This window comes from Hyalella azteca, unplaced genomic scaffold, assembly GCF_000764305.2.
Source record: "Hyalella azteca isolate HAZT.00-mixed unplaced genomic scaffold, Hazt_2.0.2 contig10100, whole genome shotgun sequence".
Lineage (NCBI taxonomy): Eukaryota > Metazoa > Arthropoda > Malacostraca > Amphipoda > Hyalellidae > Hyalella > Hyalella azteca.
The window spans coordinates 104,178-119,369 of NW_025940149.1; the positions used below are offsets into that span (position 1 = coordinate 104,178).

Sequence of the window (15,192 nt, forward strand, 5' to 3'; positions counted from 1 at the left end):
CCAGCGGTGTCACCGGGCACCTCGTCTTGAACTCCTCTTCTGAAGAATTCTCACGGCTAGTGAATGCGGACTGAAACTGCCGGTTTAGAATTTCTGCTCTGTCTTTGTCGTGCGTGACAAGCTTTCCTGCTTCTTTGAGGGAAGATATGCAACGATATGTATTCGATCTGGATTAACCACAAAACCAAAAAGCATTGGTTTCTGCTCAGCCTGCTCCTCCGTGATGTTACTTTCAACATACCTCCAATACTGGCTCCCCAACCTCTGCAGCACTTGTCTCTTTAGTGTCTTGAATGCTTCGTACTCGTAGTGATCCTGTCTTTCAGTATTCTTCGTCTTCTAAAACAAATGAACAATGTGATGCTTTTCTTAGTCTTTCAACTGTCAATAACAACAAATAAAACCACAAAAGCATAGATGTCGATTTGACCACTATGCCAATCGTAATTTGGCTGTTAAATTGATAAATATTGATCATAGAAAATTGTAAAAATGTGTTCTTAAGCACGTTATAGAATAGAATAGAAGTGTCGCCACTGAAGAAATAGGCCCCTGGCCTGTTGCCGATTCATGTACTTTTCGTGACTTGATTCCATAAAGAATCCGGCCTTTTGAACCCGATCTTTCCATAACTGACGAATTGATTGAGATAGCTGCTGAACTTATTGCAAGGCTCGTAAGGCGCTAGGCATTTCAAGATTGAACATATGCTCCTGCAAAGCTTCGTCTAGTCTGTTCTTGAAGGCGTTCATACTCGGAGCGTCAACGATGCTGTCAGGGTGGCTGTTCCACATATCGGTGACTCGAGGCGAGAAGAAATGTCGCATGAATGTGTTAAAACGCAGTTTTTTTAGTTTATGGCCGTGGCCTCTGGTGATGGTTCTTGTTCCAAATTCTAGTAATCCTTCTGGGACCTTGTATAAACAGTGGGTATACCTGTATACTTCAAATTCAATGAGGTCACCACGCAGACGTCGATAACAGAGGATTGGAAGATTCATAATCTTTAATCGTTCTTCATAAGGCTTGCCTTTTAAGCCCGGAATTATCCTTGTTGTTGCACGTCTTTGAACCCCCACGACTAAATTTGTGTCCTTTTCTAGTTTCTGGTGACCACACAGCGTTTCCAAACTCTAGGTTTGGACGCACGACTACGACAAACGACAGCTTCATCGCTCTGAAATAATAATCCTGCGTTAAAAACAATATGACTGTTAGGTCTCCAAATAATGACGAATTAAATTGATAATAGGAATATCAACAGTAAATTTATAATAATGACGCGTAAACAATTTCAAAACGGAAGCGGACGCGTTTCCAAAATTATGTAACACGTTCAATTACTTTTGTCAGTCGTCATTAGTGACAAGTGTCCTTAGTCAGTAAGTCAGGCTTAGTGCACACTGCAGATTCATGACAACTGACAAAGTGACAATACATTACAGTCATACAGTGATTAAGTAGACAAACACGCGACATTTTCAGCTTAAATTACGTAAGTTGCTACTTTTGATTTCAGGGAAGGAAGAAAGAATTAATAATAACGTAGATAATTTTTGTATACCGACTAACGTAAAGCTAAAGTGTAAACCGTTTGCGTCTACGGAGCCTGAAGTACTGCTGCTGCATAAGGCTAAGCATTCTACTGCTTGATTACGTCATCACGCGAGCAGAAGAGATGGAATTAGGCTACAATACAAGATGTCCAGGTAATTATCAGAATTGTATATATTTTAAGGTGTAAATTTCAAGTTGCATGCTATGATGCTAATACATTTGTGTTCACTTTTTATTCAAAAAATTGTAAACATCACTTATGTTCTCTTGTAATCATGAGAGTTATGACTTCAGAGGGTAGGCTAGCCTGGCTAGGCTAGCTAGCCTAAGCTAGGTAGGTACCTACCTAATCTTTGGAATCAAGCAGGCAGGCCAGTGTTTGTTAATTGCATTGAGTATATATAACTTTATTGTAGCAGAGCCACACTCAGGATGATGTATGTTTTCGGTGAATTTTCCTGCGCATTTTCACTTTTTTAAGCTATTGCTGTGCACAGTTGTCGCAATGTAATGAAAATTGATTCTCTTTGCGCACGTGTTCGCGCAATCCTGGCCATCAATTCTACGTCGCGCTGCCGCGCAGGAGCAGTTTGTAGAGGAACAGGTGTAATACTCACATTACTCAGTAGTCAGTAGTCAGTACAGTATGCCTTTAATTATCTTTCAATAATATATGATTTTTCTTGATATGGAAATTTGGTGAATGAGAAATCTAGAACTTTATTTTAGAAGAAATTTTCTCCTAAGTCATATGGCAACACTGAACACCGTCTGTTAACATTTTGTATGTATAATAGCCACACTTTACGATTACCGTACATTCCGTATCCGACAAGGCGGACAAGCGGAAGAGTCAGAAGTAACCCGGACATGTCTTACATTTTATTATTGTCAGTTCGACTCGCGTAGTCAATATACTCGCGAGTTGCGTATATTGTCGACTAAAATAGTAGAACTATTTTAGCTTTCTAAAGTACGGCGCACGGCGCATTTTTTTACCAGCATAGTACGGCGCACCGCGCAGGTCGTTAAAATGACAAAATAAATTCCCGCGCACCTGGCACATCTTCCTGACCATGGTAGCAGAGTGAGCAGACAAGTAATCTTTGATAACATTCTCAACTAGGCCTACCTTAAATTCAAATATTCAATGACACATGATATAATAACATAATGGTTTTTCAGCATTTATTAGGCTCATAGGACATAGGCTGTAGAGACTAGAATGTAGCCCATAGCCCAGGGTGCAGAGGGTGGAGCGTGGATGCAGCGTTGCCAATATATGGGTTTTTAAGCCCAAAGCGTCACCAACTATTTTAAAGATGTGTCGCCTGGTAGTTTTTACTGAAAAGCCATTTACGCTGAGTAATGAAAAACTATTTACAAGCCACAAACTTATTTACAAGGTTCAATGTTGCATGCATGTGTTACCCCAAATAACTAATTTTATCCTAAAAACAGTCTGATTGTATAGCAAGTGTCAACTGAACAAGTAATAAAGCAGTCTGACCGCTCTAATGCGACCGAAACTACGCAATCTAAAAAATGTTGTTTACATTTTTTGCGGGAACTCATCGCAACTGATTTCCGGACAAGCTTCACTGCATCGTAATCCATCCAACGTACCGGAAACCTTACTTTTTTTCTAAATAGTTGGCTGAAGACTGAGAAATATATTAAATGCAAGAATTTCAATCTAAATGTGTCGGCAAGATCTTCTGAAGGCGAAAATTTTGCCGATAATGCATCGCCGTAGGTCTTTAAATCTTCGTTCACTCTGCACAGTGGCCGTCAAATGGGGTAATAATGGACAGGCGGGCTAAATCAGGACAGCCGTCTGTCACGGTGGTCGGTGTAGAAATGTTAATGCAGCAAAACTAATAAAAATATTGCAAACTAAAAATAGTGGTGTAAACTTCAATCTTTTTCCTATCTATGTACTATAGTAGCATAAACTATAAAGGAAGTTGAGAAATCAAATATTTATTAGCTCTAAAAAACCCCTGAAAAAATAATAAAAAGTGATATTTTGAAAAAGTTTTCTGCTAAGCTTTGTGCCAGGCTTGGAATATATCTACTTGGAAATTGGCAGAGCTGGGCAGTGCTACTTTGAAATGTAGCGCCACTACCGCTACATGCTCTAAATGTAGCGGGCGCTACCGCTACCGCTACATCCACTAGATTGTAACGGGCGAGCTACAATATCAAGACATTTTGGGCATATTCTTCTGTTTTCAATGAATTTTACTTTGTTTGGCTCCCCTGAACAATTTAAAAATCCAAAAAAGCCATCTTAAAAAAATTATAACTCTAACAGTTTTCAAGCTACGGCAATGAGAGACATACCATTCGATTTGTAAAAACAATACCTAGCGACTTTAAAGGCTTTTTTTTAGTATGTGCATGGTTTGACTTATATATGGGAGGGGGAGGGGTTGGGGCTGCTAAAAATGTGAAAAAATGGGAAGAACGCGAATACAAAAAACGATGAAAATGAAAAATCAGGGCTCCACAGTCGCTAAATATTGTTATTACAAATCGAATGATATGTGTCTCGCGAGACATTGTAGAATGTGATTTGCAAAAGTTATAAACTTAGAGTACCCCTTATTTGCCGTTTTCCATTAATTCCACGTTTTCTTTCATTTTTTTAAATTTACATGAACAAAAAGGTCTTAGATTTCTGTTTTACATATGTGTACAAAGTTTCAAAACGATCCGTCTGTAAACAAAAAAGTTTTGTTAGAGGGTAGCCGGTCCCCTTAAGTAAAATCTAAAGGCTTTGTCTATAAATGTAGCAGTAGCGCTGTAGCGGCAAAACCTCGTATCGCTACTTAAATATGTAGCGGGGGCTACCGCTACATTGCCTTAAATGTAGAGCCGCTACCGCTACTGAAAATGTAGCGGCCGCTACATGTAGTGTGCTACTGCCCACCTCTGGAAATTGGTGGTAAGCCACAACTGGATTTTTTGAGCCGTGGTCTTATGGATTTGCCAGCCATGCTTCCTTTTCCTTGAGCCATGAATCTCGGAAATAAAATCTTTTATCTTGGCCATGAACCAGTGTGTAGAATTCACAAGCTGCATCGCCAAGATATGGATTTTTAGCCCAAAATGTTGCCAGCCATTTTTAAGATGCATTGCCAGGTAATTTTTAATAAGAAAATGCTGCTAACAACTTTGATAGTATATCCCTTACTCTCCGCGCACTGCAACACTTGCTGATACTCACATTGCAAATGATTTCCTGACAAGCTTCACTGCATCCTGATACCTTACTGTATCAGGATGCTGACAAGCTTTACTGTGAGTGTGTGCTTGCAGTCTTTTAGATTTTCAACTATTTTCTAAATAGTTGGCCAAAGACTGGCGAATATCTAAAATGCAAAAATTTCAATCCAAATGTGTTGGCAAGATCCTCTGAAGGGGTAAATTTTGCTACTGACACATAGCCAAAGATCTTGCAATATTCAACCACTTACTGCACCCTGGGCCATGAAGAGCCTTTTTTGAGCTGCCCACTTATTTACAATGTCCTGTGCTGTGCTGTGCACTGCACTTGTTACCCCAAATCTCTAATTTTACCCGAGAAACGGCAAAAGTAATATTTGTCTTTACTTTAGTGGCAACTGAACATGTGATAATGCAGTCTGACTGCTCTGACATGACCGCAACCATGCAAACTTCAACAAAACGTTTTGGCTTGACTTGTTACCATTACGTTCTGCAGGATTTTTTGGCAGGAGCATTGAACTACTGCTGATTGCGGAAATTGAAAATTTTATGAAATGACATGTTTGAAAAGTGCAAACTGCGATTTTTTAAATGAAACAAAAATACATGACGTTAGAGCCACGAGATTTCATACCTACTGAAATTAAATGATATTAGAGCCGCAATATTTCAGAAAAAAGTAGGACTTATCCCGACCTGCTCTGAACTAGTCTGTAGTAAAAAAAAAAAACATTTGTAGTAGGTATTAAAAATTTTTGCTTGCAAAAAAAGCTGCAGCAAATGTTGGCTTTAAAACATCACTGACGGAATTTTTATATCTCAAACCAAAACAAAATGGCTGCCACTTCTGCACAACAGGGTAATAAGGGACACTCCCCTCAGTCCACTGGGGTAATATGGGATACCTCTAAAATGCATTTACAGTAGAATCTTTGTTAGCAAATGCACCTGTTAAAAAAATTGATTAACAACAAAGAATTTTGATTGCATTTACCTTGCTCAGCAAAAAAATTTCACTTGATGAAAAATTTATGCATCATTGGTCATCACAAAATTGTGCACAGGATGTCATAGATAAAATTGTGCACCATGCAACATAGAATGAGAAGTAATTAGCCTAAACTATGATTTATTTTTCCAAAAAATAGGATGTTTGTCACTAAAATATTCCTTTCTCTTTCAGGTATATATATGCTTTTTACAATTTTTTTGTTACATTGAATTCACTTGACCGAATTAGAATGGTGTGAAATTACGAGCCCAGTCCTGTAAGCTTACAGNAAGGTAAAATGAGTACAAATCACAGAAAATGTCATTTATTCTACATCTACACAATCCACAAAGGAAGAGGAGGACTCCAGAGTACTGTTAGTAATGTTCGAGTGGTAGGTACACTGCATGTTTCAATCATTTTAAAATAATGTTTTATTTCAATTGTCCGAATTACCCTGTTCCAATTGGTAATTCCCATATTTTTAGGGCTATTGAATGGCATTTCTGAAAAAAATTGGAGATGCCACAAAGCAAAGCAGGTGCATTTTGGTCTCATTCGCAACCATGGGTGGCTTCTGAGTTCTGCTTGACTTCTCTGAATGTAATTGTTGTAATGTAAGAAAGACATCTGTAAGGTGACTAAGGCATGGCATGGAATTGGTGTGGACCGTGGAAAATATCTACTTTTCAAAACATGTCTGCCACTTTCCTTCCATTATCAGAACTGTGGGATTCCCACTAGATGAATGACCTCCTATGGTAGCTGTTGCTAAAATAAAAAGTGCTCAACTGGGTGGATTGGGTTTCCAAATGTATTGAAAGCTTCTCACTTCGGAGCTGAGGGATTTTAGTAATAGGTAGAAAAAATTACAATCCTTACTAAGGGCTCCTGCCAAACTGGAAAATCTGCAGAATCCATTGATTGAGCTTCTTAGTATTGTTTTTCACTTTGATAAAAAGCTATCTGAAGAATTTTATCTACCACTTTCTAAAGTTTACAATTGAGTAAAATCAAAATAATATTTATTTCATTTGTGGCATTAAAATGAATTATTTCCATTGTCCTGACTCCCAAGACCAAAAAAAAAAACATTTATGATCTATGTGCTAATTTTTTTGGCCCAAAATTTACACAACTTGTGCCATCAATATTACCATCAAACAGGGTTATAAGGGACGGTTTTGAGCATTTTTCATTGATAACTTCTTACCATGAAACATTTCATAAACTAGTTTGGGTTCATTTTAAGGCTCTGCAAGGGCTATTGCATGGCATCTTTAAAAAAATTCCATATGCTATTCGTAAGGTGCCACATGCAAAATAAAAGCATCCTGAATTACCCCTGGGAACGGGGCAATCCGGGACACTTGAAATAAAACTCAACTTTAAAACGTTTGAAGCATGCAGAGTGTACTCATCTACGTTATTACTAACAGTAATCTGTAATCATTCTTTTCCTTTGTAAATGTATAATAAATGACATTTTCTGTGATTTTTACTTGTTTTTCCTTAATTGATACCTATATTACCATATCCATACATTACCGTATTATTGATGTGATATTACTGTATCCATGAACATGCCATTGAGCATTTACAACAACCTTGTCCACTGCAAGCTTCATATCAGCAGCCGTATAGCACTTTTATGTATCTGTATGCTTACAGGATGGATTGTAATTTCACTCCATTTTAATTGGGTCAAGTGAATTCCCCATTACAATAAGAAGATAGTAAAAACATACCTGAAACAGAAAGGAATATTCTAGTGACAATCATCATATTTTTTAGAGAAATAAATCTTAGTTTAGGTTAATTACTTTTCATTTTATGTTGCCCAGTGCACAATTCTATCTATGACATTCTCTGCACAATATTGTGATGACCAATGATGCACTAATTTTTTAATGGAATTTTTTTTTAACTGAGTGAGGTAAATATAATCAAAATTTTTTGTTGTTTAATGATTTTTTCATTAACAAGGAGCCTTTGCTAATTGAGGTTCTACTGTAAATGTGTTTTTATGGGTGTTCCTTACTTAGGTTCATTAGAATCAGTTTAATGTGTTACACCTGCTAAAGGCACATTTCTTTGAAAAAGTTTATTTATTATGCAAATTATTCTGTGAGCTGACAAAACAAATGTTTGTGGAAGGTATTTATTTTATGAAAAGTCCTGTTTTCAATGTAAAGAATTTGATTGATTACTAATTGCAAGGTGTCAATTATGATTGCACTGCCATTAGCTTTGCTCTTGTCATCACAACATGCATTTTCTATGAAGGCTTGCTATTAAAATCTTATTAATAAATTGCCAAGTGTTGCTCATTTTCTTTATTTTACAGCTGTGAAACGTCTTCTGCGAGAGGCTCAAGAGTTGCACAAACCAACTGAAGAGTATTTTGCCCAACCACTGGAAGACAATCTGTTTGAGTGGCATTTTACCCTAAGAGGTCCAGTCAACACAGAATTTGAGGAAGGCATTTACCATGGACGCATTATCCTCCCCAGCGAGTACCCTATGAAACCACCAGATATTATTTTCATAACTGTAAGATACACTCTAATTTCTAGGTTATCATATTCGTAGTGCCACATCAGTTCATTGTTTAGTCAGTTACATGACAGTTTGAATCCTACAAAATTTTCATTGGGGGCAATTTTTTTATTCCATGTCCAAAAAAAGTAAATGACTTTCTTTTTGATATTATAAATCCTTCTTCAATGAATATTGCAGATTTTGCTATGCTATACAGCCTGGCTATGTATACCAATTTCATGGGGCCTTTGTTCTGCTTCATTATGATTTTTTTGCTTACTTAGCTGTTGTTCACTTGAATGTCATGTCACCTCTAATCATCTAATGTGACCCTTTCAAATTTTTGTAAACCCTGGATTTGTCAACAAATTTCTCTTGTTTTTACTGTATTTCTTTTAATAATTACTGCGCATGACCCCTTGAATTTAGTGGTATTAATTTTTTTCATTTCAGTTAAATTTATAATTTTATATGTTAACTTCTTTGCTTGTCGTTTTTAAGAATTCCATTAGATATTTCTGGCTTTAGGTGATCTCAATTAGAAATTTGGTTGTCATAAATAGATTTTGTGATGAACTTCTATCATTGTGAAATTGCTTGATCTTTGTTTAGATAACTAATTATATTTCTGCTCTAGCATTAATTTTTATTGCAGCAAAATGGTCGCTTTGAAACCAACAAGAAGATCTGCCTGTCCATAAGCGGATATCATCCAGAATCATGGCGGCCATCTTGGAGTATCCGCACAGCTCTTCTGGCCATCATTGGTTACATGCCCAGCAGTGGTCTGGGCACAATAGCTGGCCTGCAGTACTCGCCTGCTGAGCGAAGAATCTTGGCCAAGAAGTCAGTCAAGCTCTTTAATACTTAATGTATCATTGTGACATGTTGAGAGAATAATGCACCTCTGAATACATTCCCTTCTTTAGTTCAAAATTTATGTTCATTCTTGACATTAAAACTTGTTGAATTATTTGTTCACATGTAGGATCATATCATGCTAGGTGTTGAATGTGGTATCATTAACATCTGTTTAGTCCATGATAATCATATTCGTTTTTTTCATCATATGCGATTGTAGTGAAGTTTAATGAATTTATATTGACTTGTCAATTGTGAGGTGTGATGCCATATGAAACAAAATCTTTGAAGCAGTGTAGGACTGAATAACTGTTATTTTTTCTGTACTTTCTTGGAAATTTTTAACTAATCAAATGTTTGCTCATGGAGTTGATGTTTGCAGTTAGGTGTATTGTATTGTCTATGCTTTTCCTGTAGTTTTATCCGGATTTCATGACAATACTTTGGCTACAGTTGCTGAAATTTGATATGCTTGGCTTATGTAGCTAAATATTCTCAGGTCATGGAGCCAAGACTGTGAAGTGTGCGGCCAGATATCGACTGTGCTTCTGCCTCGCACGTCCCTCAACGCCCAGCAGATCAGCCAGGAAGCACAACAGATCTCCCGTGAGATGACCGTCACTGAGAAGGTTAGCGCTAAATAAAAACTTAAATGTTGAGAGAAACTGGTATTACTTGTGATTAAAATCTCTATCTACATCACAATGTTTTGGGAGGATATATGAGGCGAGCCTAATTGTAGTTTAGAATAACTAACGAGCTTATTTGTAGTTAAAATTATAGTTATTGATAAAAACTTATTATTTTGATTTGCATACCGTTTTTAACTAATAAATTGTGCATGTTTTGAATTAAAAAAAAAAACAATTATTACATTCCAGCCTCTCGCATCTTCTGCTGATAGTGAAGTTCAAAGAACTCAGGAAGAGTGTCAGCCGGTCCAAGATTCAGCTGACACCAATGGCAAGCCAGTGTCAGAGTCTTCGTCAACGTCTGCTGCAAGCATTAGTCCCGTGACTTCAAATGCTGAGCCGACAACAACAGACGCTTTTACATTTCCTTCACCTGAGGCTGCTACTAAAGCTGTCTTCTTAGAAACTGCAAAAGAGACTGTTATTAATGATTGCGTGACCACGCCACCCGATTCTACATTGACGGTTCCTAATAGCTGTGCATCCTCTACTGATTCCGTTTCTAATGTTTCTAGTAATCATATTACAAGTTCACCTGAATCTTCGTTCAACAGTCCTAGCCTTCTAAACCAGAGATGCAACGCCAGTGCAAGAGTCTCGTCTGAAGAGAATAGCGTCAGTGGTGCAGGCGTTGTGCCTCCATCAACGGTCAGGCTGCCGAGGCCCAGCCAGCCGCCCCCACCCGTCGCGTCTGAGGCGCTCATCAACAGGACCGTGAGCTGCCTTCTGGTGCTGTGCATCGCGCTACTCACTGCCCTCGTCATGAGAAGAGTCCTCATTGCCACCTCTACTGCACACGAAAATGACGAACTTTTTGTGTTTGATGTAGATCACGAAGAATTCTATCCTAACACTTGAATCTGCAAACGGTAGATATGTATTGCTTTCATATTGTACCACCAAAGCACGTGTTTTCTAGAGCAGACGGTTAGGTCTTAATTTTTCTAAGCAATAAAGTGCTCGAAATGAAATTCCACGTCATATTTTCAGAAAAATTACGAAATACACGTACATAATAATTAATTTCCATTATTGTATCTTATTTTGTCATTCTAAGTACGTCCATGTTCTTCTGCAGGCATTTAAAATGATGTGGCCAGTCCCGCTCTCGGATGGGTATTGCTTGTTTACTTTTTATTTAATGTTTGCGTGTTTGGTTATGGCAGTGATACTAAGCAATAGTTATCTAGGCTAGGTAACGGCATTTAATTATGATATGATGCACTGATCAGCTGATCCACAAGGCAAACAGTAATTCTTGCACCAAATTTTCAAATTGTCCTTTTGACTGCTGTTTTAAATATTTATATTATTCCTATAGCTAATCATTAGTTTTGAACGTTTCTTAAATGTTTTATGGTCGTGATAATAATCTGTTTGCACGTTATTGTATTTGATATTTCATAAACTACTCAATGACTGACATCGGAAGAAGTTATTTGGAATTTTTAAAGCTGTATTTTCTTCTAACTGGATTTAACTCTTGATTTCGGGGGTCATATGCTTGTGGTCATTGGACGTTTGTCTTCTGATGTCCATGTCTTTCTTCATAATTGCGTTCTGATTGTTCAAATTTTCTGGATTAATCAATTGAAACTTGCTTCGGTTGTGGTATTCAATGAATTAATTTCAACTTTATTCTGGTGCTCATTTTCTTCTCTTCAATTCTGTGGCCATTAGCTCTGCGTCATTATATACGTATGCCCCTGAATAAAGGAACGGACGACGTCAGTTGCCGAGTCTGCGAACTGACCCTCATCAGAACGATATTTAAATCATTGTCATCGATCTTAATCGATCTAAATTCTAATCAAATGTTGGAATGTTCGCATTGATGTTTTTCTCTAACATTGCCCTGTCGCCTGCGTAAATCTATTTCAGTAAGATTATTAAATTCTCTTACTTGTATGGCGATATCATACGCACCGAACTTTTGTCATGCAGCTGTGCCACAACCCTGCATATGTGCTTGTCGTTGAGTTAAGCTGTGGGGTCATCTCAACTAGGAAAGTCTCTAGTGCAGCTTGCGTTGAACGAGCTTAGATAGAGCGATGGTAAAACAACCAAAGCTAATGTTATGAAGCACTGCTACAAAAACAAGTCTACATCAGATAGGCTGATTAGATCTAGTTTTATCTCAAGTCTTGTTTACGAACAAGAGGCGGATGTTTCCAATAAGGCAATAACTAATTCTCTACTTTGTTCATGATATGAGATGTATTTGAATGGATGATTGTAGCAATGCATCTCGAACATTCGCTTGGTTTATATGGGGCTATACATGCATTTGTTGTGGACTTATGTCGATATTATATTTCTTAATAATCTCTATATACCCTTATATTATTATATTTTTTATAGGTACTTAATCGCCATATACGTATTTCACAGCCACGAATATTGAATGAATTTTTTTTTCGATGCTTTTACATCATGTATTCCAAATCCGGAAGCAGATTTTCTATTGAACTTCAGTTCATATTAATTCTTAAGACTTCATTGACACAAAATTAAATAACTTGATTTAATTTGAAATCTCATTTTTAACTATAAGTACATGATTCATGATGAATATTTTTTAACAATTGAGAGGTAGTGCAATATTGTTGAATTGAAACATAGTGGATTTTTTATAACTATTCTGAGTAATCTATTATATTAGACCTGTTTTGGCAACTGACTTGGTGGTTATTATGTTACGTGTTCTAATTATATTGGGGATGGTTCATTGGACCACGTCAGTAGCTTCACTAATCCACTCCTCTGAAACGTCACCAGTCTCATCGCCAAGCTCGAAGAAGGCCATGCAGGGTTAGTTTGCGTATGGAACTGTCAGCTTGCATGGGAAAGTTTTGTCTATTTTATTCTTACCAGGTCTGCGCTGGTAAAATAGTTTAGTGTTCAATCGTCACCTTGATGTGTTTCTGTAGTCCGTACTTATTCTCTATATCGCTTATCTCCGTGTGCTGCTACGATGTCGGCGTTCGCATTGCAGATGTAAGTGTTACACATCGCAGATGAAATCACTCGTTTGACATTCGGCTGTCTGCAATGCCGTGTTACATTTTGTGCCATTTTTATTCAGTTTCAATTTAAATTATGTGGGTTTATTCTTTGTGGCCTTCTGTTGCTCTTGGCGTGACCTGCTAGTAACCGGAATAGAGTAACCAAGATCTTCCGTTAAATTAGCCTTTTTTCAGTAATAATTACGTGGAATTTACTACGTCTCTGTTTAAGGCATCGAATTAAACCTTATTAATTCAATGCCAGTCTGCCAATGAGAATGTAATTTTTCGTTCAAAACCTGTTTTTGTATTTGTTTTGTCGATGTATCTTGGGTTTTGTTGTTCATTTCGTTTAAAATTATTAATTATGCTGAAATTGCGTGTCCATATTTACGTTAGCTTCAGTTTATTATCCGTGTCATCCGTGAACTTCCAAAACCGCTCTGTCGTCCTGCTGTCGAAACATTGTAACTAGAGAGCGAATGAATCGGTGATAATGAAGTTACTCATCATTTGTCCTGTCATAATTCGGATATTATTTTACGATAACTTGAATAATTTAAAATTTATTCCAGTAGTATATATCTTCTTAACTATAATTAATAAAAAAAACTATATTAATGTATTGCCATTTAGTATATTGAGTTACTACGACTTTGATGGATTTATCCATGAGTGGCGATCACCCTGTGAGTGAAATAATCTGGCAATGTTCGTTCCGTGAGTTTGAGCATATGTTGTTAGGGTTGAAAAGCTGCCTTTTCTGGTTTGAAGTACCGAGCAGTTTTGAACTTACCTGAAGATGCTTTCGCTTGTGCTTTAGGAAACCTATTCATCGCATGAACACGTCACTTCTATGTAAATTTCTGGATGGTATTTAGACCAAGTCCAAACTGCGATTTCGTTGAGAGATGCTTCCTTTTCGGAACTGCTAACACAGCTTAACACCGCCCCTTCGTCGCACTGGTAATTTTTTTTTAATTTTTGATAAATAAATACATTATATCCCCGGCAAATTTGTGACGATTTGACCTTTCAACTTATCTTGATGTGCATTATTTATTTATTTATTTATGTTGCGGCATAGCTTGAGAGCTGAGAATTCCCGTAATTTTTGTTTTTATTTATGCGGGAGTGGTTTTTCTGTTTCATGATATCTTCACTACTGTCACTAATTCGGAAGATATTCCGATTGATTTATGGAAATAGTTTCTGTTCCAGTATTTACTGCCTAATAAACAATCAAAATGACGAAAAAAATGAAAATGTTATTTCATTTTTCACCGCAAACTTGGAACATCATAAGATCGCGTGATATCAGAATCCTTTGAAATTGGGGCCCAAACTTGATTAATGATTGACGAGTGTGGCCATGAACCCTAGGAGAAGTTTTAACCACCATTTGTTCTGTGGTTATGGTTAAATTTGATAATGGGGCACGATATACTTAAGTTTTGTACTGCTCATGTACGATCCTACAGTGTTATATAGCTTTCATTTTAGCACTTTCCTAAAATTTTTTTTCAAGCTCACCTCGCCAACAGTAGCCATAAAGGAGTAACTGCGCGTTAGTTCCCGGCTTCCTGCCACCCTCATGTCCGGCAAGGCGCTGTCAAGTGAGGGTTGTTGCGGGCCTAATGTGTCGAGGGCTTGTGTCCTTGATCTGGTGGCGAGCTTAGGGCACTGGCAGGGCGTGTCGGACAGGCCGGGCAGAACGTCTGGCCAGGGTGTACATCGTTAACAAGCTCGACGTGATGTGTTTTCGGTAACTCTGAATTGGTGTTGATGAACACTGAACGATGTTCAGCAACGGGCTGAAGTCGAGACTGATTTTTTACTTTCTTACGGCGCTGCCATACTATGCGTTACAGCAAAATTACTAAACGTTGAAGGTTTCAAGAATCAAGGAGAGTGTTTAAATTACTGAACTCTCAATGTTCAAAGAATAATTTTGGTACATCAGCATTTTTAATTCGTTCAGGCAGATGTTCAAGTTACGGTGTAAAGAACATATCGTCTCGAACATTGCTCAGTTATTCTATTTTATCACAATAGTTACCCACAATAGAAAAGCAGGTTTCATTAACAATTTTTAATATAATGTCGCAAGGATGTAGGTTATTTGAATCCAATTTGTATCTTATTTACATAACGACCATTGTTTATACTAAATTTATTCGTGATGGTCTATTTGTTTTAGGGAACCTCATCCTCCTAGATGACCATTATCCATCGTCGTTCGTCTCTCATTCAGTGTTGAAAAGGTCACTGTGAAACAACGAATGTAATTCACTGCCGGAGCGATCATGCA

At 37.4% G+C, this 15,192-nt stretch overlaps 1 protein-coding gene across 1 annotated transcript; it reads left to right on the forward strand.

Annotated features, from left to right (window-relative positions):
* The first annotated feature begins 1,155 nt into the window (after positions 1–1,155).
* On the forward strand, positions 1,156–14,147 carry LOC108679888 (ubiquitin-conjugating enzyme E2 J1). The gene is made up of 5 exons (XM_018168630.2): positions 1,156–1,709; positions 8,130–8,335; positions 8,979–9,169; positions 9,684–9,813; positions 10,066–14,147. The coding sequence occupies exons 1-5, from the start codon at positions 1,679–1,681 to the stop codon at positions 10,732–10,734; spliced, it is 1,227 nt and encodes a 408-aa protein (XP_018024119.1). The 5' UTR covers positions 1,156–1,678; the 3' UTR covers positions 10,735–14,147.
* The last annotated feature ends 1,045 nt before the right edge of the window (positions 14,148–15,192 follow it).